The sequence below is a fragment of the Gadus chalcogrammus genome, chromosome 1 (assembly GCF_026213295.1).
Source record: "Gadus chalcogrammus isolate NIFS_2021 chromosome 1, NIFS_Gcha_1.0, whole genome shotgun sequence".
NCBI lineage: Eukaryota > Metazoa > Chordata > Actinopteri > Gadiformes > Gadidae > Gadus > Gadus chalcogrammus.
The window spans coordinates 28,906,528-28,934,027 of NC_079412.1; the positions used below are offsets into that span (position 1 = coordinate 28,906,528).

Genomic DNA, 27,500 nt, shown 5'->3' on the forward strand with positions numbered 1-27,500 from the left:
CACCACCACCACCACCACCACCACCACCACCACCACCACCACCACGACCACCACCACCACCACCACGACCACCACCACCACCACCATGACCACCACCATCACCATCACCACCATCACCACCACCACCACCACCATCACCATCACCACCATCACCACCACCACCACGACCACCACCACCACCATCACCACCACCACCACGACCACCACCACCACCTAACCACCACCATGACCACCACCACCACCACCACCACCATGACCACCACCACCACCACCATGACCACCACCATGACCACCACCACCACCATGACCACCACCACGACCACTACCACCACCACCACCACCACCAACACCACCACCATGACCACTACCACCACCACCACCACCACCACCACCACCACCACCATGACCACCACCACGACCACTACCACCACCACCAACACCACCAACACCAATTAAAAAGCAAAAAATGCTAAACAAATCAGCCGAGGTAACTCCCTGTACCTGTCAGACAAGGTCGTCAACAACCACCACATCAAGGTGAGCCGGAGCGGCCTACCTGTTTGAGCGGCAGCAGCATGAACTCCTCCGTCTTGGAGACCTCCACAAAGTGCTGCAGGACGTACTTGTGGGCCGACTTCAGCAGGTCGCTGCAGGAGTGCGTGTCGGCGAAGCCGCGGATGCCCAGGCAGTTGGACGGGTCCAGCTGGCTGAGGAGGAACTTACAGCAGGCGTCGCGCACACCGTTCAGCTGCAGCAGGCTGGCGGCGGGGAGCAGCGTCTGTGGGGGGGGGGGGGGGGGGGGGGCGGTGAGCAGGCCACCCACGACCACTGGAGGACGTCATCCCAACTCTGCTTGATTGCCATCGGAAGATAGTGGGATTCACCAGATCTTAATACGCTATTTAGTTAAAACGAAACAATCAGTTTTGCGGCCGTGTTAGCTGCTATCGTGTGTAGTAGCTTCATAATATCAGTATCGGATTTTCATTGGAATTTCATCTTGCAGCATCTCTAGTCCAGATACTAGAGTGAGTTATGTTGGAGGAAGGTCACACCCCATCGATGGCGGGGACAAGCCTGGGATTAAAGACATCCATCCTCTACTTTCTAGTGGTTGCAGCTAAAAACAATTGTTTTGGGGAACCACTTCATTCTACATCGTCACGCCCCACCCCCCACCACACCTTTTACATTATTCCAAAAGGAACCGGCAATTTCTAGTCTGTGCGTTAAATCAATGATTAATCTAAAGTATAGCAGCCTCACCTCCTGATTCAAAAGGGAAACTCAACACATTAGCTCGGCCATTCACCACGTTGTGACCAAACAGTGGTGACCTTCTGTGGTGGTTCCCACGCCCAGTGTCGTACCTGCACGGTGCCCAGTGTCGTACCTGCACGGTGCCCAGTGTCGTACCTGCACGGTGCCCAGTCTCTTACCTGCACGGTGCCCAGTGTCGTACCTGCACGGTGCCCAGTGTCGTACCTGCACGGTGCCCAGTGTCGTACCTGCACGGTGCCCAGTCTCTTACCTGCACGGTGCCCAGTGTCGTACCTGCACGGTGCCCAGTGTCGTACCTGCACGGTGCCCAGTGTCGTACCTGCACGGTGCCCAGTGTCGTACCTGCACGGTGCCCAGTGTCATACCTGCACGGTGCCCAGTCTCTTACCTGCACGGTGCCCAGTCTCTTACCTGCACGGTGCCCAGAGTGTCGTACCTGCATGGTGCCCAGTCTCTTACCTGCACGGTGCCCAGAGTGTCGTACCTGCACGGTGCCCAGTCTCTTACCTGCATGGTGCCCAGTCTCTTACCTGCACGGTGCCCAGAGTGTCGTACCTGCATGGTGCCCAGTCTCTTACCTGCACGGTGCCCAGTGTCGTACCTGCACGGTGCCCAGTGTCGTACCTGCACGGTGCCCAGTCTCTTACCTGCACGGTGCCCAGAGTGTCGTACCTGCATGGTGCCCAGTCTCTTACCTGCACGTTGCCCTCCCCGACCACGATCTCGGCAGTGTAGGAGTACTGCACCAGCTGCTCCAGGGCCTGGGGGTCGATGTCGTGGAGCGTGACGTGGGTTTGCCGGCTCTCCGACATCTCATCTGCAGAAGGAGCAGCCAACCCCCCACATACACAGAGAGGTTCTGTTTATCATACGGTCTGCGCTTCCAATCGCGGACCTCCTGATACACAGAGAGGTTGTTTATCATACGGTCTGCGCTTCCAATCGTGGACCTCCTGATACACAGAGAGGTTGTTTATCATACGGTCTGCGCTTCCAATCGCGGACCTCCTGACACACAGAGAGGTTGTTTATCAAACGGTCTGCGGTCACCCATCGTGGACCTCCTGACACACAGAGAGGTCCTGTTCATCCTACGGTCTGAGATAGTAGGGAGAGGTCCTGTTCATCCTACGGTCTGAGATAGTAGGGAGAGGTCCTGTTCATCCTACGGTCTGAGATAGTAGGGAGAGGTCCTGTTCATCCTACGGTCTGAGATAGTAGGGAGAGGTCCTGTTCATCCTACGGTCTGAGATAGTAGGGAGAGGTCCTGTTCATCCTACGGTCTGAGATAGTAGGGAGAGGTCCTGTTCATCCTACGGTCTGAGATAGTAGGGAGAGGTCCTGTTCATCCTACGGTCTGAGATAGTAGGGAGAGGTCCTGTTCATCCTACGGTCTGAGATAGTAGGGAGAGGTCCTGTTCATCCTACGGTCTGAGATAGTAGGGAGAGGTCCTGTTCATCCTACGGTCTGAGATAGTAGGGAGTCGTCCTGTTCATCCTACGGTCTGAGATAGTAGGGAGGTCCTGTTCATCCTACGGTCTGATAGTAGGGAGGTCCTGTTCATCCTACGGTCTGATAGTAGGGAGGTCCTGTTCATCCTACGGTCTGAGATAGTAGGGAGGTCCTGTTCATCCTACGGTCTGATAGTAGGGAGGTCCTGTTCATCCTACGGTCTGAGATAGTAGGGAGTCGTCCTGTTCATCCTACGGTCTGATAGTAGGGAGGTCCTGTTCATCCTACGGTCTGATAGTAGGGAGGTCCTGTTCATCCTACGGTCTGATAGTAGGGAGGTCCTGTTCATCCTACGGTCTGATAGTAGGGAGGTCCTGTTCATCCTACGGTCTGAGATAGTAGGGAGTCGTCCTGTTCATCCTACGGTCTGAGATAGTAGGGAGTCGTCCTGTTCATCCTACGGTCTGAGATAGTAGGGAGAGGTCCTGTTCATCCTACGGTCTGAGATAGTAGGGAGTCGTCCTGTTCATCCTACGGTCTGAGATAGTAGGGAGAGGTCCTGTTCATCCTACGGTCTGATAGTAGGGAGAGGTCCTGTTCATCCTACGGTCTGAGATAGTAGGGAGAGGTCCTGTTCATCCTACGGTCTGAGATAGTAGGGAGTCGTCCTGTTCATCCTACGGTCTGAGATAGTAGGGAGAGGTCCTGTTCATCCTACGGTCTGAGATAGTAGGGAGTCGTCCTGTTCATCCTACGGTCTGAGATAGTAGGGAGAGGTCCTGTTCATCCTACGGTCTGATAGTAGGGAGGTCCTGTTCATCCTACGGTCTGAGATAGTAGGGAGAGGTCCTGTTCATCCTACGGTCTGAGATAGTAGGGAGAGGTCCTGTTCATCCTACGGTCTGAGATAGTAGGGAGTCGTCCTGTTCATCCTACGGTCTGATAGTAGGGAGGTCCTGTTCATCCTACGGTCTGAGATAGTAGGGAGAGGTCCTGTTCATCCTACGGTCTGATAGTAGGGAGTCGTCCTGTTCATCCTACGGTCTGATAGTCTCCATAGGCAGCAGGGAGGAAGAGCGCGGCCCAGCCCTGACTGGAGCGTTGGTTTGGATGCGTCCCCTCAGGGCAGGGTGTGTCTCGTACCAGGGAGATGATACAGGTGTGACACGCTGCCAGGTGGACTCTGTAGTTTCATGGTTGTCTTAACTTCTGACATTGTAGCAGATTTTGGAGTCTGTCCAGGTGTGTGTCCGGTCCGAATGTCTGAGAGAGACTGTGTGTTTGTGTGTGTCTGTGTCTGTGTGTGTGTTTGGCAGAAAACATTATATCATAGCTTATGAAAATAGTTATATAGTGGAATGAATCCAAATTAGATTGTCCTTGACAAAATCTAAGAAATGAAATACAGCTGCTGGAAAAGTTAGGTTTTCCCCCCACCCAAAATGATTAGAATACATCCACCAAGGGACAATGATCATCCCTCTTGCAGCTGAAGCAGAGTGCAGCCAGTCCAGGTCACGTCGTATCTGCAGAAAGGCCACCAGGCTCTGGCGGTTCTGCCGAGGGGAGGGGGGGGGGGGGGGGCTGATAGTCAGCTGGACCGTGTGAACCCTGCTAGCTACAATTTGAAACCAGTCTGTCTGGGCGGCATGCCAGACCCCCCTAGTCTGTCGTGGCGGCTAGCCCCCTCTCAGACAGGCCCAGGGATCACCATCAAGGGGCCTTTAAAATAGACGCCAGGGAAGATTCATAGACAGAGGTGTGCGGTCGGGGAGGGGCGCTCTGGGACACGATCTACCACCGCTGATACAGACGGGGAGGGACGGCTAACTACAGTATGGGCAGAACGAAGGAGGAGGTGATGTCACAGGGCTACATATGAGCATTACATCATCTGACACCCGCCTCCCACCAGCGGAGCCCAGACCTGCACGCCACCGTACCCTGAAGCCTGTGGACGTCTTTATCCCCTGTGCGCTTTACAGGTTCATACCGACTACTAAGAACATTAGTAGACCGCCCTCAGCCCTAACACTGCAGGGGCTAAGAGAAGCTCAGGATCTGGAGCCTGTCCGGTCCAGACTTACTGGTGAACATGGCCTGACAGACTTACTGGTGAACTTGGCGTGACAGACTTACTGGTGAACATGGCCTGACAGACTTACTGGTGAACATGGCCTGACAGACTTACTGGTGAACATGGCGTGACAGACTTACTGGTGAACATGGCCTGACAGACTTACTGGTGAACATGGCCTGACAGACTTACTGGTGAACATGGCCTGACAGACTTACTGGTGAACATGGCGTGAGAGTGTTACTGGTGAACTTGGCGTGACAGACTTACTGGTGAACATGGCCTGACAGACTTACTGGTGAACATGGCCTGACAGACTTACTGGTGAACATGGCCTGACAGACTTACTGGTGAACATGGCCTGACAGACTTACTGGTGAAAATGGCCTGACAGACTTACTGGTGAACATGGCCTGACAGACTTACTGGTGAACATGGCCTGACAGACTTACTGGTGAACATGGCCTGACAGACTTACTGGTGAACATGGCCTGACAGACTTACTGGTGAAAATGGCGTGAGTGTTACTGGTGAACTTGGCGTGACAGACTTACTGGTGAACATGGCGTGACAGTGTTACTGGTGAACTTGGCGTGACAGACTTACTGGTGAACATGGCGTGAGTGTTACTGGTGAACTTGGCGTGACAGACTTACTGGTGAACATGGCCTGACAGACTTACTGGTGAACATGGCGTGACAGTGTTACTGGTGAACTTGGCGTGACAGACTTACTGGTGAACTTGGCGTGACAGACTTACTGGTGAACTTGGCGTGACAGACTTACTGGTGAACATGGCGTGACAGTGTTACTGGTGAACTTGGTGTGACAGACTTACTGGTGAACATGGCGTGGAAGTAGGGGCTGCATGACGCCAGCACCACCTTGTGTGCCTTGATCTCCTTGTTGGACACGTGCAGCACGATGTCACAGAGCAGCGAGCGCTGCCGCATGCGGTTCATGCTGACGAACGAGTCGTGGTAGTGCCGCTTGGAGTTGTGCGAGATGGTGTGGCCGTCGCGGTTCAGCAGCTGCATCCCCCCCTCCATCATGGTGGTACCCGTGGTGCCGGTGGTCCGCCTCGCCTCGGAGGGCCTCTGGGGGGCGCTCTGAGCCACTGGAGAGAGAGAGAGAGAGAGAGAGAGAGAGAGAGAGAGAGAGAGAGAGAGAGAGAGAGAGAGAGAGAGAGAGAGAGAGAGAGAGAGAGAGAGAGAGAGAGAAGAGAGAGAGAAGAGAGAGAGGGGGGGAGAGAGAGAGAGAGAGAGAGAGAGAGAGAGAGAGAGGGGGGGGAGAGAAGAGAGAGAGAAGAGAGAGAGGGGGGGAGAGAGAGAAGAGAGAGGGGGGAGGGGAGAGAGAGAGAAAGGGAGATAGAGAGAGACAGAGAGAGAGAGAGAGAGAGAGAGAGGGGAAGGGGAGAGAGAGAGAAGATCGAGAGAGAGACAGAGAGGAGGGGGAGAGAGAGAGAGAGAGAGAGAGAGAGAGAGAGAGAGAGAGAGAGAGAGAGAGAGAGAGAGAGAGAGAGAGAGAGAGAGGTACTGTATAAGTAAGTGATGATATAAGAGTCACTATGTGATGATTAGAAAGGGATTCATCTGATAAACTCGTCAGATATGTCCAGTTAATGCAGCGTCCAAAAAAAAGGTGGCACAAAATGGGAAAAAATAAATAAAAAAGTCATCCCAAGGTCTTCCATCGGTTAGCGGTCACCATGACGACTACACTGTGCTCATGGTGACCAGAGACGGCGGGGACAAGATGAGGAGATCTGAGGGGACACGCTGGTCCTCTCAGGCCTACATCCTGTTGTATTGCTTTGACAAGCTATATGTATCTAAAGGTATAAGGCCAATTAATATATGCCTAAATGAAACTAATTGTAATAACTCATCTGAATTGTAGTATTTTTGAATATAATACAGGTGAGATATAAGGGCACACATGTAGCTAGATGTTAATACAAAACAATTACAATACACAACTATCTATCAGTAGATAGTTGAAGAGATGCTGCCGAGTGTGAAGGGACCCCAGGGAGGGGCCAAAGCAGCCCCTTGAGACGCTCTGTTAAGCTAACATATCCAGTAGCAACTATCTCACAGCATTATCAGTTACACAACACAATTCACTCATCTCATATGAACCGATTATAGCTCCTTCATACCTCTCTGAAAGGACAAGTCTAGGACCCCTGTAGCCATCTCTCCGTGTCTGAAGTGACACCGATACAATGGCTATAAACAGCCTTAGAATCTCTCATTGTGCTCCACTATATACTCGTTTGTTAGGTAAACGTGATAGGTTGACGACAAGGTTATCTGAGTCCATCGGCTGGAACACAACGGCATTAACAGCACAATCCTTAAGTTTGAACTTCCTCATGACATCGCATCATTACAAAGTATTATTTAGATATATATATTTAGAGAGGCTTCGGCCCACACTGCCAGACACCCTGTCTCAACAGTAAGCACGTCTCACCAGACAGCCTGTCTCACCGGACAGACCGTCCAACAGACAGCCTGTCTAACAGACAGCCCGTCCAACAGACAGCCTGTCTCACCGGACAGACCGTCCAACAGACAGCCTGTCTAACAGACAGCCCGTCCAACAGACAGCCTGTCTCACCGGACAGCCTGTCTCACCAGACAGCCTGTCTCAACAGACAGCCTGTCTCAACAGACAGCCTGTCTCACCGGACAGACCGTCCAACAGACAGCCTGTCTCAGACACCCGCGACCAGCCTCTATGTCCGGGTTGTCCCAAATACAACGGACCAACAAAACGCAAAGCAATGGAAACAAGAGTAGGTTCCTCCATGTGCCTTCAAATGGATCCGTACACGGGAGCGTTTCTGACAGGGATGATAGATGATGTCCATATGCCTCCATCCATAACATCCTCTCAACACAGGTCTAACTCATAGGCCTAATAACACAGTTGTTACAGTCTAACTGCACTATTTACCTTATTGTCTGGAGGATCGCCCCTGCAATACATGGCTAACGGGGTTAGCAGTGGGGTATTTATCAGGCTTAGCGAGGGTACCCACAACCCCCACCCTGGTTTATTTTAAATAACAGCAGCTATCATCAGCAGCCATACAGCAAAGACTAGAGAGAAAACGAATGCAATTTACCAGTGGTTATGATGGACGATTTAGAAAGCCTCTTCGCCGTGACGAATCACGATGATATTAAACACAGCAGTCACATTCACATCGGCTTTGTAAAAATGTACAGTGCCAGCCTGACTATTTTCACATATTGATTCAAGCGTACGACAGATGAAGAAAGCCTCTGCTTACTGCCTCATATACAGTGGACGCGAACAGATTGGACACCAACATTTAAGGTGGAGCCGTTACACCAATTCCTTTTATAAATAAAAACAATGTTTGTATTTATCTGAGGCGATGCAAAGATAGGAGATGTGAAAGAAAGATTACACTTTTTAAAATAATTTGTTTTAAATGGACAGAAAGATCATTTGTACGCATGTTATCTTATCCAGCACATACCACCTTAACTACTGAGCGTCTGCTGTTTGGTCATTCGGTAAAGCGCACAGGAAACACAAGAAAAGTAGCTGCGCTCGATTTGACCATTTTGGCACAAACGAAAGGTGGAGCTGTGGAGGCTTCAGACAATAATAAAAACAACCAGCATCACCTTAAACCCATGCCTTAAACCTCCACCAACCCGCATCCTCTCCAGTCGCACAGCTTGCGCGAGGCGGAGCCTTCCTATTCACACCACATCCTCATTCATACCAATGGTGTCTAGGACCTACATGTAGGCTATGCATTCGTTATTTGCGTGTAACAGTATGTGTCGAGGCGTGCTGCTGTGTTTGTGAGTCCTCCGATTTTACACAAATAAAGGCTCATCACCAGCCGTCGTGGCCGGTAACTGCATAAATGTCTCCCTAATGCTATCCTTCCCCAACCTGCTAATCTAAGTGGTGTGAACAATTCAACGTTGGGATTGTATCCATTGCTATGGACAGACCACTGTCCTGTCATTGCAGCTTAATTAAATTGCGAGTCAGGAACGTCACGCGTCGCATCAAAACACTGGCGCTTCTCTGTCCGCAGGGCTGACAGTGTAATGTTTGCTTTCCGTGCTCGCCAGTTGTATTATGTTTCAGCAAATAGTTTATTGTTTAAATCCGTGCAAATCCGTTACGTTTCTGTTTGATTATATAATTGTACATCAGAACGCTATATGACACACACATTTGTATAAGACAAAAGGTTCAAAACCCCAAATACTTGGTACTGTACATTGGTTCGTGATATGGAAAGGACCGTGAAACATAAGATCAACTCTTGCCTTGAGCACAGAGGCATTGTGGGTAATGATTCAGGGGAGTCACGTTTTCATCCAGCATGGCAGCCACACAGAAAAGGTAGGAGATTATTTACTCAACTATTTAGCTTTACGGAATGAACCATGAGTTATGAATATTTGATCATATCAAAACTACACATCACGTATGTGTGGTCTATGAACGCAGTGCTAGATATCATCTTTGTTTGTTATATTTGCGGGCTAGCTGGTTGGTTGTGTGACTTCATCGTCAAAGGGAACGCTGCTTGTGACTAAATACCGCTAGTATAGTTAGTCTTGTCAATGTTACTGTTCTATAACATGGTTATATCATGGTTACCTACATATTCCGTGCCAGCTGTTGTACTGTATTTATAGGATATAGCTTAATCGTTTAAAAGTACCGTTATATGCTTCTGTTCCTGCAAAGGTTGATTTATAACTATGTTGTCGTTACATTAAAACTACAACATCTGATCTGTTCCCTGTATAGGAAGTTGGAGGACCTCAGTGTGGATGAGTTCCTGCAGACAGGTTTGGATTCTGGGGGCGATGAAGACTCAGGTGATGAAGGCTCGGGCGATGAGGACTCTGGGGATGAGCAGCCGAAACAGAACGGTGTACAGAAGAAAGAAGCTGGAAAGACCACTGATACAGACGAGTAAGACTCCTTCTTCTTTTGTTGACTCCATTGAATTGAAGTTTTCATTGATTATTGAGACGTCAAACCCCTTCGCGATGGACGATAGCAGCAATATTGTTTTTTTATTTTTACTGTGTCTCCGAAGTGTTGATAAGAAGAAAGGCAAAGCCCACCAGCACAAAGACCAGCTGTCCCGGTTGAAGAACAAAGACCCAGAGTTCTACCGGTTCCTCCAGGACAACGACCAGTCTCTGCTGAACTTCGACGACACGGACAGCTCAGAGGATGAGGACGAGAAGAAGTACCATACCCTGCCCACTGCGCTCGAGGTAAACCACGGCCGGGAGTTTGAAGAAATGTCAAGACACCCAAGTGATGAGCGACATTAACAAAGGGGCTATTGCTCATGGATCTCTGGCAGGGTATATAATAGGGTTAGGGTTAGGCTCCACTCAGAGCAGCTCAATGAGTCTGATGCAAATGAGTCGTTCAGTGGCTTCTGTGGAGCAGGGTAGTGAGTTGTGTCTGTGTAGCGGGGTAGTGAGTTGTGCCTGTGTAGCGGGGTAGTGAGTTGTGTCTGTGGAGCGGGGTAGTGAGTTGTGTCTGTGTAGTGGGGTAGTGAGTTGTGTCTGTGTAGCGGGGTAGTGAGTTGTGTCTGGAGCGGGGTAGTGAGTTGTGTCTGTGTAGTGGGGTAGTGAGTTGTGTCTGTAGTGGGGTAGTGAGTTGTGTCTGTGTAGCGGGGTAGTGAGTTGTGTCTGTAGCGGGGTAGTGAGTTGTGTCTGTGTAGCGGGGTAGTGAGTTGTGTCTGTGTAGCGGGGTAGTGAGTTGTGTCTGTAGTGGGGTAGTGAGTTGTGTCTGTGTAGCGGGGTAGTGAGTTGTGTCTGTGTAGCGGGGTAGTGAGTTGTGTCTGTGTAGCGGGGTAGTGAGTTGTGTCTGTTTAGTGGGGTAGTGAGTTGTGTCTGTGTAGTGGGGTAGTGAGTTGTTGTGTCTGTGTAGTGAGTTGTGTCTGTGTAGCGGGGTTGTGAGTTGTGTCTGTGTAGCGGGGTAGTGAGTTGTGTCTGTGTAGCGGGGTAGTGAGTTGTGTCTGTAGCGGGGTAGTGAGTTGTGTCTGTGTAGTGAGTTGTGTCTGGAGCGGGGTAGTGAGTTGTGTCTGTGTAGCGGGGTAGTGAGTTGTGTCTGTGTAGTGGGGTAGTGAGTTGTGTCTGTGGAGCGGGGTAGTGAGTTGTGTCTGTGTAGTGAGTTGTGTCTGTGTAGCGGGGTAGTGAGTTGTGTCTGTGTAGTGAGTTGTGTCTGTGTAGCGGGGTAGTGAGTTGTGTCTGTGTAGCGGGGTAGTGAGTTGTGTCTGTGTAGTGAGTTGTGTCTGTGTAGCGGGGTAGTGAGTTGTGTCTGTGTAGCGGGGTAGTGAGTTGTGTCTGTGTAGCGGGGTAGTGAGTTGTGTCTGTGTAGCGGGGTAGTGAGTTGTGTCTGTGTAGCGGGGTAGTGAGTTGTGTCTGTGTAGCGGGGTAGTGAGTTGTGTCTGTGTAGTGATTTGTGTCTGTAGCGGGGTAGTGAGTTGTGTCTGTGTAGCGGGGTAGTGAGTTGTGTCTGTGTAGTGAGTTGTGTCTGTGTAGCGGGGTAGTGAGTTGTGTCTGTGTAGTGAGTTGTGTCTGGAGCGGGGTAGTGAGTTGTGTCTGTGTAGCGGGGTAGTGAGTTGTGTCTGTGTAGCGGGGTAGTGAGTTGTGTCTGTGTAGTGAGTTTTGTCTGTGTAGCGGGGTAGTGAGTTGTGTCTGTGTAGTGAGTTGTGTCTGTGTAGCGGGGTAGTAAGTTGTGTCTGTGTGTGAACATAGGATGCCAGCTCTGGTGAGGAAGATGCGGAGGCGACTAAACCGAGCAACGCCACCAAGCAAGCAAAGAAGGACGAAACCATCAAGGTCACAGAGAAGATGATTAAGGACTGGAGATCTGCCATCAAGAAGGATCCCACGCCTCGCCTCCTCCGAGAGGTCACCCAGGCCTTCAAGGCCGCTGTGGCCACGACCAAGGGAGAAGGAGGTGGCCAGTGCAGATACAAAGTGGCTGATAGTTCAGGTAGGCAGACTGGCGCCTTCTCTTCTCCTCTGTGACTCATGGCCTTTTGAGTGGGACTAGACATGATGAATACGATGCTTGAGATACAAACACTTGACATCTGTACCTTGGATTTACTCTGCAACCGCCGACACTTTGAGGATACTGTAATGTACCATCTGATTGAAATGTAATTAATGTTATCGCTGTCTCTTTCTTTAACAGTGTTCAATGCCTTGGTACTCTTCTGTATCAAGGACATGTATGGTGTCCTACAGAAGATGCTCAATCTGAAGCCAGATAAAGATTCCAAGAAGTAAGAACCAGGATCCATTGAAACAACTCCTTATTTGAATGTATTGAAGCTGATGCCTCGCCTTATTTCACTAGAGTTACGATACATTTGACTCATTGGTTTTTCGAAATGATTCATAATTCACTGTCTCCCTTTCTTGGGTATTGGTTATTTAAAGGTAGGATAGGCAATTGATTTATACCGTACTCTACCCTACTCCAGCTGTTTTCTCCACATTGCCTACCCTACCTTGAATCTATGTGAATCTATATGCATATACCGTCATTTTCGGGCTATAAGCCGCGACTTTCCCCCCTTTTTCGAGTCTGCGGCTTATATAACGGTGCGGCTAATCTATGGATTTTTACAGCTAACGGCCACTAGGGGACCTCCTAAAGTTATGGATCTTTACAGCTAACGGCCACTAGGGGGAGACCTAAAGCTATGGATCTTTACAGCTAACGGCCACTAGGGGGCCTCCTAAAGCTATGGATCTTTACAGCTAACGGCCACTAGGGGGAGACCTAAAGCTATGGATCTTTACAGCTAACGGCCACTAGGGGGCCTCCTAAAGCTATGGATCTTTACAGGTTACAGTCCACCAACTTTAGCTCTATGGGCTCTATGACCGGTCCGCGCCCCCCCACCTTTAAGGGGCTCTGTGCACGAACCCTTACATATGGTAATTAGGGCTGGCCCGAATTATTCGAATATTCGAATACTCGTTCGGTAAATTAGTATTCAAAGCTTGAATCAGTATTCGGAGCTTCGTTTTTTTTTTGATGTTACCAGAGCGAGGGAGGCAAACTATAAGCGCCAGCGACACCAAGCAGAGAAGCGAGAGAGGTGGAGGAAGAATAGATATCTTGTTTCCCTTTACTTTATAACACAACATTAGCGGGATCTCTCGAGGAAAAGTAAAACTTAGCGAAATGCTAACCTTAGCTTAGTTGTTTGTTTACGTTCGCTGTACAGCGCCGCGCCAATCAACTGACTGGCTTGCTGCAGAGCGTGAGCGTCTTGGGAATACCCGGTCAATATAATGGATATAATATGGACACATAAGACAATCAATATTCTGTATTTGTTATGGATTTATTGTACAAATTCCCTGAAAAGATGCACATTCCAGGATGAATTGAAAAGCTCCCGTAAGGGATGAGATGGCAGAGAACAGCTGATTTGGAACGGAGCAACAGCTGTTCGCTTTCCCGGGGAAAAACTAAGGAACTTCAACCTACTTAGTCCTACTAATTAACGTTCAAAAGCTATTAAATCTTCAACACAATACGCAGATACTGTCAAAATCGGTTCCAGGGAGTATATAGGGATTATTAATGTTGTTTTTGATGGTGTTTTTTTCTGGAACGAGTATTTGAATATTCGCTCGGAAAAACCAACGAGTATGTATTTGAAGCCTGAAAAAGGGCATTCGGGCCAACCCTAATGGTAATTCAAAATTAAAAAACCTGCGGCTTATAGTCCAGTGCGGCTTATATATGTAGACATCATTCAATTTAGCTGCTGCGGCTTATACTCCGGTGCGCCTTATAGTGCGGAAAATACGGTAATTACATTGATATTTGGTCCAACATTATAAAACAGATATTCTCCTACTCTGATTTACATTTATTCAAACTTAAACCAAGGCCAAGTTCGGCGTCCGCATGTCTCATAGAGACGGCCGTGTTAATGGTTTCTCTGAGACGTGTTAATCAACGTTTCAGCTCTCCCAGCTCCCAGCAGCTGCTGAGGTATGACGCCTCTAGACCTCTCCGATTATCACACGCTGTCCACCGGAGCCGATTCCCCAGAGTTGATTCAATGCCCTCATACGTAGGTTCTGTACCGCTCCACCGTATACATATTAGTTGATGATGTTCAAGTTAAATTGCAGAGTGTAATGAATGCTACGACATGATCTGCTAATAAGGAAATGACAGATTCCCGTAACCACAGAGAGTAGAGTCAATCTGTTTCATCGAGGTATGGTCAGTATTGATCATCGTTTAATGATCAATAGAGGGAGGTGGACACATAGTCGTGTTCAGGACAGACGTGGAATGAGCCCAGGATTCTCCACGCTGCTGGGACGGTGTGGATGTGGATTTTGGGTCGGACATGAATCTGCATTTTGTTGAAGGGCCTATTATTTTGCTCGTATTACTGATCTTTCCTTGTGATTAATAATTTGATGGTTCATTCTGTAGGCTTGTACTTCCGTCCTCCAGTCCCAGATGGCAGAAGAACCACCTAGACATCAAGATGTACCTAGGAGGTCTGGTTCAGGTGAGTCTCTTGTAACGTTATCAAGTAGTGGGATTCATCTTTCTAAGTGTTCAGAAAGAGACTGCTTAATTTATTCCTTGGTGCATCTACAGCCTCACCTGCCATACATGCATACAGATTGTATAACCATAAACAATACAATTTGACAAATAGTCGTACAAAACTGAAACGCTTCATAAACATGCACCTCTCCAAAATTGAACAAAGGTGCTACAGACGCAGCACAATGGGTTTATTCAGTAGATACCCAGCTGTCTGTCCCTGGTTCTCTATCCCTTTAGTGCAACAGAAGGCCCTTTGAGTGTTTGTCTTCCCCTTCCGTCCCCAACTGTCTCATCTGTCCGCCTCCAGCTGCTTTCCTGTCTCACCGAGTCGTCGGTCATCAGCGCTGTTCTGCGTCACACCAACCAGCTGGTTCCCTACTACCTGTCGCTCCCCAAGCAGTGCCGCTCCCTGATCAAGGTAAGGGCTCGCCCTGTGCATCAGGCAGCTTCAACACGGAGCACTGCCATGGGATTTAGGGCTGCAGCTAACGATTACTTTAAAAATCGATGAATCGGTCGATCATTTATTTGATGAATCAGATAAAAAAAGAAACATTTGTAATTGCTGCATCTTTATTCAAAAACTGAACATTACTTCCAATTCACAGTGCAGACTGAAGTGTAAAATCACCAGGTTATTCCTCCAACGTCCCGGAACTATTAAAAGTAAGATTAAATGATAAAAAAATAAAAAAACATAACTGTGATAACACAAAAAAAACATACAATGTATGATATACATTTATGTATACAGTATATAAGGGATGTCCATGGTTAACCGGTTAACCGATAAGATCTTTAACCGGTAAATACTAACGGTTAAAAAGAAATTAAATCATCTTAATTTCTCTCAGATGACAGGAGATCGTTAATTTTTATTGACATTGATACCATTTTCGAGACTCCTCAACGATCCAAGTCTTTATTGATACCACTATTGATACCTTTCTATTATTTTGTTGTTTGTTTAAGATGATCATAGCTCAAGATAGGATGTTAAACAGGTCAAAATTCCCTCTAATTTTTTTTTTTTGTGTTGCATTTGAATACATCATTCATATTACTGAGCCGACCTGAACACATCACATTTGACACGGTTTGCTACTTTCTTTAAGCTAACTAGCTCTATATCCTGCCGATTTTATCATGGATTTAAAAACTGGATTAGTAGTTTTAAGTGACTTTCTACACCGTCCGGTTGTGTGATTACTACCGCTGCTTTGAATGACTGTTGATGCACGCGGTGCCGACTCCGAGCCCGTCTGCACACCGTCTGCAGCAGCAGCAGCTGACAGAGTTTTTGGTTGGACTAGACGGATACTGAGTTTAAGGAGTTTTTTTAACCCAAAGACAGTGAAGGTACAACACTTTTATATAGGCCTACAGTCCAGTGTTAAGATATGAACAAAATACAAGCTGTGGTCGCTCTCACTAAAGCTAGCTGTGGGCGTGCATGAACCGTGAACCAACCTTTCGGCGGCTGGCTGTAAACAGTGCCGCGCCTACGAGTGACGTATTAATCGCACGACTCAACGAAGCGATGACCAAATTCTTTGCGAACACTTTTAGTAATTGATTTTTATCGATTTTATCGATTCGTTGTTGCAGCCCTAATGGAATTAATGTCCTTAAATGTCCACTTAACTGCATTAATAATTAACTATTCTTTGTTAATTCTTTGAGTTGAAAGTACACTCTGTACAGCTGACCGACATTTAATCAACATTGTTTAACGTTAACATCGGGCCTGAAACATACTGGCCCGAATTTATTTTTTTACTTGCCCCAAGACCATTTTACTGGCCTTCACTCATTCTTCACGGTCTTCCCTCAAGCGAATCACGCTAGCGATGTTTCTGTTTAGCCACTCACAATACAACAGGCTTTGTTTTTGTGCCAAATAACGTACACTGGAGGGTACCAATTTTAAAAATGCAAAAACAAATTTATGAATTGTGCATGCAGCACTGGCCTGGTCAGGACAGAGAATTTGAATTTCAGTGGCCCCGGGCCCCCTGGCTGTTGGACCCTGAATGTTGATTATATGGCTTTAACCTGGCAGACCTTTCCGTCCCCCCGTCCGCGGCTGTACTTCTCAGCGCCACCGGCAGCATTGTATTTATCTTTGTTGGGGATCTGAAATGAGTCCGTTTCCTCCTCCTCATCTCTTGTGACCCAAACTAAGGCGGTGTGATTTTTATTGCCACTGCAATATGTCACTTCACAAACACAATGCCGTATATCAGCAAGGCGTTGCTGCTTGCTGTTGCCAGAAGGGATGCTCTATTTACTAGCCTCTGACAGCTTTATTTCTTAGTGAAGGGAGATCGTTGATCATTTTAATAAACCTAAATTGGAAATATAACCTCATAAAGTGTGTGTGTTTGTGTGTGTGTGTCCGTCAACGGTTGACACACTGAAACGCTTAAATCTGTTTTCCTTTCCCTGTCCAGCAACTGTTGAAGCAGTGGAGCACCGGAGAGGAGACGGGCCGCGTGCTGGCCTTCCTCGCCCTCAACAAGGTGTGCAGACACAAGCAGGACGCGTACCTGAGCTCCATCCTCAAGGTGAGCCCGCCCGCCGCCACTAGCCAACCGTCAGCTCTTAGTGAGTGAAAAGGGCTTGGTTGAATATGTGTTTCACTAACAAAATGCACTCCCATAATGTCTTAAGCCAGACCTACTGCCCCTTATAAGCCATGGGACAAGCCTGGATGGTAGGTTGGAGGAAAGGCTGGCTGGACAATATTCAGTTTTAACGTGGACATGTTTCAGGTTCAAGCGTGTTCTGCAGTATGTTTTAATTCATTAACCTCGTTTGTTTGAATCCTTTGTAATTGATGAATTCATTTCTTCCTCTGCAGCAAATGTACATCTCCTACGTGCAGAACTGTAAGTTCACGTCCCCGCTCCAGCTGCCCATGATCAACTTCATGCAGCGGACGATGGCGGAGATGTACTCCCTGGACACGCAGGTGACCTACGAGCACGGCTTCCTGTACATCCGCCAGCTGGCCATCCACCTCCGCAACGCCATGACCATGAAGAAGAAGGTAGGCCCGCTGCTGCTTTTCTGTTTTAGAACCCCTTGTTCAGTATTGGCACTGAAGCAGTGGGTGTCTCCAGCACATTAATACAGGACTAGCTATTGTCTTTTTAGTTAGTCTTCCTGTCATTTAAGTTGGATTCATTCCTTGCGTATGAAAACAAATTGAAATTCTCATTTGGAGGATTAATTATGAAATAATAACTATCTTCATCCCATTAACTGCTAAACACAATCTGCCTTCATGTTTCCATCAGTGGGTTATGGTGTCATGGTTATGTGTTTGTCCTCTAACAGGTCACCTACCAGTCGGTGTACAGCCGGCCGTTGTCATGGTTATGTGTTTGTCCTCTAACAGGTCACCTACCAGTCGGTGTACAGCCGGCCGTTGTCATGGTTATGTGTTTGTCCTCTAACAGGTCACCTACCAGTCGGTGTACAGCCGGCCGTTGTCATGGTTATGTGTTTGTCCTCTAACAGGTCACCTACCAGTCGGTGTACAGCCGGCCGTTGTCATGATTATGTGTTTGTCCTCTAACAGGTCACCTACCAGTCGGTGTACAGCCGGCCGTTGTCATGGTTATGTGTTGGTCCTCTAACAGGTCACCTACCAGTCGGTGTACAGCCGGCCGTTGTCATGGTTATGTGTTTGTCCTCTACAGGACACCTACCAGTCGGTGTACAGCCGGCCGTTGTCATGGTTATGTGTTTGTCCTCTAACAGGTCACCTACCAGTCGGTGTACAGCCGGCCGTTGTCATGGTTATGTGTTTGTCCTCTAACAGGACACCTACCAGTCGGTGTACAGCCGGCCGTTGTCATGGTTATGTGTTTGTCCTCTAACAGGTCACCTACCAGTCGGTGTACAGCCGGCCGTTGTCATGGTTATGTGTTTGTCCTCTAACAGGTCACCTACCAGTCGGTGTACAGCCGGCCGTTGTCATGGTTATGTGTTGGTCCTCTAACAGGTCACCTACCAGTCGGTGTACAGCCGGCCGTTGTCATGGTTATGTGTTTGTCCTCTACAGGACACCTACCAGTCGGTGTACAGCCGGCCGTTGTCATGGTTATGTGTTTGTCCTCTAACAGGTCACCTACCAGTCGGTGTACAGCCGGCCGTTGTCATGGTTATGTGTTTGTCCTCTAACAGGACACCTACCAGTCGGTGTACAGCCGGCCGTTGTCATGGTTATGTGTTTGTCCTCTAACAGGACACCTACCAGTCGGTGTACAGCCGGCCGTTGTCATGGTTATGTGTTTGTCCTCTAACAGGACACCTACCAGTCGGTGTACAGCCGGCCGTTGTCATGGTTATGTGTTTGTCCTCTAACAGGACACCTACCAGTCGGTGTACAGCCGGCCGTTGTCATGGTTATGTGTTTGTCCTCTAACAGGACACCTACCAGTCGGTGTACAGCCGGCCGTTGTCATGGTTATGTGTTTGTCCTCTAACAGGACACCTACCAGTCGGTGTACAACTGGCAGTTCGTCCACTGCCTGTTCCTCTGGTGTCGGGTGTTGGGCACTCTGCACCCCAGCGACGTGCTGCAGCCTCTCATCTACCCGCTGTGCCAGGTCATCATAGGAACCATCAAGTGAGTCCCAGTAGGACCTCCAGGTCATCATAGGAACCATCAAGTGAGTCCCAGTAGGACCTCCAGGTCACCATAGGAACCATCAAGTGAGTCCCAGTAGGACCTCCAGGTCACCATAGGAACCATCAAGTGAGTCCCAGTAGGACCTCCAGGTCACCATAGGAACCATCAAGTGAGTCCCAGTAGGACCTCCAGGTCATCATAGGAACCATCAAGTGAGTCCCAGTAGGACCTCCAGGTCACCATAGGAACCATCAAGTGAGTCCCAGTAGGACCTCCAGGTCATCATAGGAACCATCAAGTGAGTCCCAGTAGGACCTCCAGGTCATCATAGGAACCATCAAGTGAGTCCCAGTAGGACCTCCAGGTCACCATAGGAACCATCAAGTGAGTCCCAGTAGGACCTCCAGTTCATCATAGGAACCATCAAGTGAGTCCCAGTAGGACCTCCAGGTCACCATAGGAACCATCAAGTGAGTCCCAGTAGGACCTCCAGGTCACCATAGGAACCATCAAGTGAGTCCCAGTAGGACCTCCAGGTCATCATAGGAACCATCAAGTGAGTCCCAGTAGGACCTCCAGGTCACCATAGGAACCATCAAGTGAGTCCCAGTAGGACCTCCAGGTCACCATAGGAACCATCAAGTGAGTCCCAGTAGGACCTCCAGGTCATCATAGGAACCATCAAGTGAGTCCCAGTAGGACCTCCAGGTCACCATAGGAACCATCAAGTGAGTCCCAGTAGGACCTCCAGGTCACCATAGGAACCATCAAGTGAGTCCCAGTAGGACCTCCAGGTCATCATAGGAACCATCAAGTGAATCCCAGTAGGACCTCCAGGTCACCATAGGAACCATCAAGTGAGTCCCAGTAGGACCTTCAGGTCATCATAGGAACCATCAAGTGAGTCCCAGTAGGACCATATAGTAGTTTAACATATTAATACATCTAACATATACATATAACATAATGATACATTTAACATAATATTATGTTATATGTATTATTATAAATGACATGCACAATGTTCATATCAATTTATAAAATAGGATTAAGTATCCTGGTGGAGACAGTGTCTGCATGTGGCCCGCGGGGCCCTCTCCCACCAGCAGGGGGAGCCACTGACCTGCTCTGTCTGTCTCAGGCTGGTCCCCACCAGCAGGGGGAGCCACTGACCTGCTCTGTCTGTCTCAGGCTGGTCCCCACCAGCAGGGGGAGCCACTGACCTGCTCTGTCTGTCTCAGGCTGGTCCCCACCAGCAGGGGGAGCCACTGACCTGCTCTGTCTGTCTCAGGCTGGTCCCCACCAGCAGGGGGAGCCACTGACCTGCTCTGTCTGTCTCAGGCTGGTCCCCACCAGCAGGGGGAGCCACTGACCTGCTCTGTCTGTCTCAGGCTGGTCCCCACCAGCAGGGGGAGCCACTGACCTGCTCTGTCTGTCTCAGGCTGGTCCCCACCGCCCGCTACTTCCCTCTGAGGCTGCACTGCTGCCGGGCGCTCACCCTGCTCTCCAGCTCCACCAACACCTTCGTCCCCGTGCTGCCCTTCCTGTCTGAGGTGAGTCCCCGCGCTGCACTTCCTATTGGAGTTGAGGAGGTTAGAGGAGGAGGTTAGAGGAAGAGGAGGAGGTTAGAGGAAGAGGAGGAGGTTAGAGGAAGAGGAGGAGGTAAGAGGAAGAGGAGGAGGTAAGAGGAAGAGCACGAGGAGGTAAGAGGATGAGGAGGAGGAGGTTAGAGGGGGAGGAGGGGGAGGAAGAGGAGGAGGAAGAGGAGGAGGTTAGAGGAGGAGGTTAGAGGGGGAGGAGGAGGAGGTTAGAGGGGGAGGAGGGGGAGGAAGAGGAGGAGGTAAGAGGAAGAGCACGAGGAGGTTAGAGGATGAGGAGGAGGAGGTTAGAGGGGGAGGAGGAGGAAGAGGAGGAGGTTAGAGGAAGAGGAGGAGGTAAGAGGAAGAGGAGGAGGTAAGAGGAAGAGGAGGAGGTTAGAGGAAGAGGAGGAGGTAAGAGGAAGAGGAGGAGGTAAGAGGAAGAGGACGAGGTTAGAGGATGAGGAGGAGGAGGTTAGAGGGGGAGGAGGTTAGAGGATGAGGAGGAGGAGGTTAGAGGGGGAGGAGGTTAGAGGGGGAGGTTAGAGGGGGAGGAGGAGGAGGAGGAGGTGTGTTTGTAAAGTGCCCCCCTGTCAGAGCTGTCTGAGGGGGAGGGCTGAGTGTCGGGGGGTGTCCCTCGGGGGGGGGGGGGGGGGGGGGGGGGGGGGGACAAACCGCCCGCCGTCTCAACGGCTCGCTGCTGCAGAGGATCCGGAGGAAGTGTGGAAACAAGCGCACCTCATGTTATCAGACCAATCGCAGCCCCCCAACTGCCAACACACTCCACACGCCCAGAGAGATAATGCAGGTCAACGTGTGTGTGTGTGTGTGTGTGTGTGTGTGTGTGTGTGTGTGTGTGTGTGTGTGTGTGTGTGTGTGTGTGTGTGTGTGTGTGTGTGTGTGTGTGTGTGTGTGTGTGTGTGTGTGTGTGTGTGCGCGCATTAGGCCCTAATATTTCTCGTGTTCACGAGACTTCAACCCAACAGATAAAGCGGGGGGGGGGGGGGGGTTCTTACGCATCACGCAGACCACATCCCCCCTTCCTCTTCTCACTCACACTGCCCCCCCCCCCAGTCTCTGCCAGGACCACCCCTAACAACACGCAGTGTTTATTTGTGACGCACACCGTTTCCTGTCTATCGCACCCCCCCCACACCGCCCCCCCCCACACCGCCCCCCCCCCCCCCCCCCCGTCGCTCTGTGCTGCTGCTCTCGTTAAAGGTTGTAGCGGCTGCTACTGTTTAATTAGCAACAGGCTCCTGGTACCCCGCCTGTGTGTGTGTGTGTGTGTGTGTGTGTGTGTGTGTGTCCTCGCATGCACACCGATTTAATATTTTTTCTTAAGCGTGTATGTCAGGGTGGGCCCATGCCTGGCCACTTCCCCCCCCACCCCCCCACCACCACATCCTATGTTTGTACAGACGGCAGCGGCCAGGAGCTCCACACACTAACGACCCCACACGGCGGCCGTAACATACACACCGACAGGAATAGCTACACACACACACACACACACACACACACACACACACACACACACACACACACACACACACACACACACACACACACACACACACACACACACACACACACACACACACACACACACACACACACACACACGTATGAAACATGGAAATACACTCACAGGCAGTCGCTCCGCAGAGCGACCAGTAGGAACCGGCCCGGAGCTTCAAACTTCCAACAGGACCTTTTTGTTATGTTTTCTCTATTTCCGTCACGTTTATTGTGGAAGGCGAAACATAGTCGGTTTATCAAATGGCCGTTGCAATGAAACAATGAAAAGTATGTGTCGTGACTGGCACTTGTTGAGTTAGGGTCCCTGCTCCCCAGAGCTCCAGCCCCTTGACCGCTGCAGAGGGTACCTATATTATAGATATATATATATATATATATATATATACATTATATACAGTGTGTGTTGATGGTGTTCTGCTCCTAGGTGCTGCTGAAGGTGGACTTCAACAAGAAGCCCGGGCGAATGAGCAAAAAGCCCATCAACTTCGCCGTCATCCTGAAGCTCAACAACGTCAACCTGATCGAGAAAGCCTACAAGGTGAGCCCACAACCCCACGGATCCCCAAAGCGACCCTGGGTCCCCCATACCGGCGCTCAGACCGGGGCGGGCGCCCCAGGTTCCACCGTGGAGAGGAGGCCGCGTGCCCCCGGGAGCAACGATGGCACTTTGGTGCATTGATGCTAGAAAACACAAGGCCATGGAATAATGATCACTGCGTTCACATTAACCCTATGTTGACTACTAGACTGACCCCTACCGAGCGTTGGAGTCTGGGGGAGCTGGTCTTAGGCCACACCCCCCAGTGGAGCCAGGCTGAGGAGGTGGTACCATGGACTCAGCGCTGGGGTCTAGATCTCATCAGGGTGGTGTTGGTGTAGGGGGCTCCACTCCGACCCTGAGGTTCTGGGGTCCATGTCCACAGCGTGTCGTTGAGCTGAAGGGTTCGGGAGGGCAGCCTGCTGGGAGGATGACCTGCAGGGGAACGCTGTGGCCTCGCTGAGACCCCATGTTACGTCATCAGAAAGAGGCAGGGGATCTGATTGGCTGTGGTGGATTCTCCTGCAGTTGATGTTTGCGTGACAGAGGATCAGGATGGGTTAATGGGCTCTGAACAGCCAACAGACTAACGCACAGCCCCCCCCCCACCCTCCTCCTCCTATGGGTTCAGACCTGAGGAGGAGAATAACCCCGGTGAATTAGCTCCAAGCTAGCCTTCAGAAATGACGAAGTGCAGCGTGGTGTGTGTGTGTGCCTCCCTCTCCCTCTCCCTCTCGCTTCCTCTATGGTCATGAAGCCGCCGCGGGCTCTAGTGGGCTGGGCGGATAAGCTTCAGTCCTTTACTGTGTCTCAGTCACGTCCCCTTTGACGTCGCCCTGGTGCCTCGGACAGCTTCTGTCCAACTGTTCAGAATCTGGGCTGCAGGACAGTCTCCGGCCAGGCTGTGTGAGACGGCCAGCAGGAAGGGTCTGGATCAAGTCCACAGTCTACCTGGAGGCGTTCCTGAGCCAGAGGCCGCAGCCCACGCCTTAATGTCTGAATGTGAAGTCATGGCCGGTCACGTTGGGGAGAGGTACCTCCGTAAGGACGCCGGGTAGCTACAATACCTTCTGGGAGAGTGATGGAACTTAAAGTGTGTGTGTGTGTTCTCAGGACGGCCTGATAGACCAGCTGTACGACCTCATCCTGGAGTTCTTCCACTCCCAGGCCTGCTCCATCGGCTTCCCCGAGCTCGCCCTCCCCACCATCATCCAGGTGAGTCCCCCCCATCACACCACCCCCAGGCCCCCCGTACCCCAACCTGGTCCACTCAGAGTCATCACACCACCCCCAGGCCCCCCGTACCCCAACCTGGTCCACTCAGAGTCATCACACCACCCCCAGGCCCCCCGTACCCCAACCTGGTCCACTCAGAGTCATCACACCACCCCCAGGCCCCCCGTACCCCCAACCTGGTCCACTCAGAGTCATCACACCACCCCCAGGCCCCCCGTACCCCAACCTGGTCCACTCAGTCATCACACCACCCCCAGGCCCCCCGTACCCCAACCTGGTCCACTCAGAGTCATCACACCACCCCCAGGCCCCCCCGTACCCCAACCTGGTCCACTCAGTCATCAGACCACCCCCAGGCCCCCCGTACCCCAACCTGGTCCACTCAGTCATCACACCACCCCCAGGCCCCCCGTACCCCAACCTGGTCCACTCAGTCATCAGACCACCCCCAGGCCCCCCGTACCCCAACCTGGTCCACTCAGTCATCACACCACCCCCAGGCCCCCCGTACCCCAACCTGGTCCACTCAGAGTCATCACACCACCCCCAGGCCCCCCGTACCCCAACCTGGTCCACTCAGAGTCATCACACCACCCCCAGGCCCCCCGTACCCCAACCTGGTCCACTCAGAGTCATCACACCACCCCCAGGCCCCCCGTACCCCAACCTGGTCCACTCAGAGTCATCACACCACCCCCAGGCCCCCCGTTACCCCAACCTGGTCCACTCAGTCATCAGACCACCCCCAGGCCCCCCGTACCCCAACCTGGTCCACTCAGAGTCATCACACCACCCCCAGGCCCCCCGTACCCCAACCTGGTCCACTCAGTCATCAGACCACCCCCAGGCCCCCCGTACCCCAACCTGGTCCACTCAGAGTCATCATACCACCCCCAGGCCCCCCGTACCCCAACCTGGTCCACTCAGAGTCATCACACCACCCCCAGTCTCCCCGTACCCCAACCTGGTCCACTCAGAGTCTTCACACCACCCCCAGGCCCCCCGTACCCCAACCTGGTCCACTCAGAGTCATCACACCACCCCCAGGCCCCCCGTACCCCAACCTGGTCCACTCAGAGTCATCACACCACCCCCAGGCCCCCCGTACCCCAACCTGGTCCACTCAGAGTCATCATACCACCCCCAGGCCCCCCGTACCCCAACCTGGTCCACTCAGTCATCAGACCACCCCCAGGCCCCCCGTACCCCAACCTGGTCCACTCAGAGTCATCACACCACCCCCAGGCCCCCCGTACCCCAACCTGGTCCACTCAGAGTCATCACACCACCCCCAGGCCCCCCGTACCCCAACCTGGTCCACTCAGAGTCTTCACGTGTGTCGCCACTGAATTGTTTCCCAAAATAGTTCAAACCTGAACATCTGTCTGCCAGGTCCACAGTATCACCTGCTGTACGCGGCGTCAGGGCACACTGATAACAGATCCTTATATCAATGTATAATTTAATGAACATAGACTAAGGCCTTCTCCCTAATCTCCTTAGTTTATTATGCCAATTATGCCGCACACTACAATATTTATATGACACTGTGACAGATTTTAATTCTTCTGTTCTCGCCTTAAACCTGCGAGATGCAAAAGGAGAATGGAGGAGCAATCGGCACAAAGACTCACCCTTGGATGAAAAAAGTCACTTATGCTATTTAACTGGAGTTCCTTCATGTGACAACACCACCATCAACACCGTGGCACACAACGCAGAGACACCTCCTAGACACCATGACACCTCCCAACCACAGGGCAATCGCCTGTCTCTGAATAGGGGGGTTCATACCTCCATGTCTAGCTAAAGTAATCCAGTCTGGGCCCAGAGGTGTTCATCAGAATAGCAGATCTCACGCACCCATACTTTTACTGTTTACTTGTTCTTTATAAAGCAGGAGTTTCTTTATTGTTGCCGTTGGTAACAGTTGCTTACTGGAAGTCCCTGTTCTCTGTCTAAAGACGGGGGGGTGGGGGTGGGGGGAACTTCATATTTGTCGTGCGACCAAAGAAGAGTCGTACCGTGAAGCTCCGAACACAACAGATTTATTTTTTGCGTGCTTCACATGCGCCTCAAATCTATTTGGGTGTTACAATTCTTAACACAATTAGATTAATTAATTATATTAATACAAGCATTCGTCCCGACACAACCTTGTGCTTTGGGGGTAAGACTGTTCAAGGTCAAACCCAGTGTGCTCTGGGATGGTTTGTTCTCTGCACCCCAAAATACAAACGACAATAGATAACCAACCATACATAACCAAGCATACATAACCAACAATAAATAACCAACAATAGATAACCAACCATACATAACCCACCATACATAACCAACCATACATAACCAACAATACATAACCAACAATAGATAACCAACAGTACATAACCAACAGTACATAACCAACAGTACATAACCAACAATAGATAACCAACAATACATAACCAACATTAGATAACCAACAATAGATAACCAACAATACATAACCAACAATAGATAACCAACCATACATAACCAAGCATACATAACCAACAATAAATAACCAACAATAGATAACCAACCATACATAACCCACCATACATAACCAACCATACATAACCAACAATACATAACCAACAATAGATAACCAACAGTACATAACCAACAGTACATAACCAACAGTACATAACCAACAATAGATAACCAACAATACATAACCAACATTAGATAACCAACAATAGATAACCAACAATACATAACCAACAATAGATAACCAACCATACATAACCAAGCATACATAACCAACAATAAATAACCAACAATAGATAACCAACCATACATAACCCACCATACATAACCAACCATACATAACCAACAATACATAACCAACAATAGATAACCAACAGTACATAACCAACAGTACATAACCAACAATAGATAACCAACAATACATAACCAACATTAGATAACCAACAATAGATAACCAACAGTACATAACCAACCATACATAACCAACCATACATAACCAACAATAGATAACCAACAATACATAACCAACAATAGATAACCAACCATACATAACCAACAATACATAACCAACAGTACATAACCAACAATAGATAACCAACCATACATAACCAACCATACATAACCAACAATACATAACCAACAATACATAACCAACAATAGATAACCAACAATACATAACCAACACTAGATAACCAACACTAGATAACCAACAATGCATACCCAACACTAGATAACCAACAATACATAACCAACACTAGATAACCAACAATACATAACCAACAGTAGATAACCAACAATACATAACCAACAGTACATAACCAACAATACATAACCAACACTAGATAACCAACAATACATAACCAACACTAGATAACCAACAATACATAACCAACACTAGATAACCCCCAGCGGGTTACGGTGGACTGCGGGACTGGGCGGTCTCGGCCTTCTACAGTAATGGGAGCTTAACCCCACCTAGCTTAACCCCACCTAGCTTA

At 49.9% G+C, this 27,500-nt stretch overlaps 2 protein-coding genes across 2 annotated transcripts in view; one reads left to right on the forward strand and one right to left on the reverse strand.

The window, feature by feature from the left end:
* The window catches only part of LOC130389271 (zinc finger and BTB domain-containing protein 49-like), a 14,840-nt gene extending 5,978 nt beyond the window's left edge, over positions 1–8,862 (reverse strand). The window contains exons 1-4 of the mRNA XM_056599016.1: positions 7,948–8,862; positions 5,650–5,928; positions 1,977–2,098; positions 557–778 (exon numbers count right to left, since the gene is read on the reverse strand). Coding sequence (XP_056454991.1) covers positions 557–778; positions 1,977–2,098; positions 5,650–5,863 — 558 coding nt within the window. The 5' untranslated portion in view covers positions 5,864–5,928; positions 7,948–8,862. The remainder of the gene's footprint in view (positions 1–556; positions 779–1,976; positions 2,099–5,649; positions 5,929–7,947) is intronic.
* A 251-nt stretch (positions 8,863–9,113) lies between these two features.
* Positions 9,114–27,500, forward strand: part of noc2l (NOC2-like nucleolar associated transcriptional repressor) — a gene marked incomplete at its 3' end in the record, with an annotated part of 25,173 nt that continues 6,786 nt past the window's right edge. The window contains exons 1-13 of the mRNA XM_056599134.1: positions 9,114–9,218; positions 9,633–9,800; positions 9,928–10,111; positions 11,609–11,849; positions 12,054–12,144; positions 14,334–14,412; positions 14,764–14,874; positions 16,910–17,023; positions 17,320–17,508; positions 18,956–19,095; positions 20,540–20,651; positions 22,642–22,755; positions 23,869–23,970. Of these exons, the coding sequence (XP_056455109.1) occupies positions 9,199–9,218; positions 9,633–9,800; positions 9,928–10,111; positions 11,609–11,849; positions 12,054–12,144; positions 14,334–14,412; positions 14,764–14,874; positions 16,910–17,023; positions 17,320–17,508; positions 18,956–19,095; positions 20,540–20,651; positions 22,642–22,755; positions 23,869–23,970 (1,665 nt within the window). The remainder of the gene's footprint in view (positions 9,219–9,632; positions 9,801–9,927; positions 10,112–11,608; positions 11,850–12,053; positions 12,145–14,333; positions 14,413–14,763; positions 14,875–16,909; positions 17,024–17,319; positions 17,509–18,955; positions 19,096–20,539; positions 20,652–22,641; positions 22,756–23,868; positions 23,971–27,500) is intronic.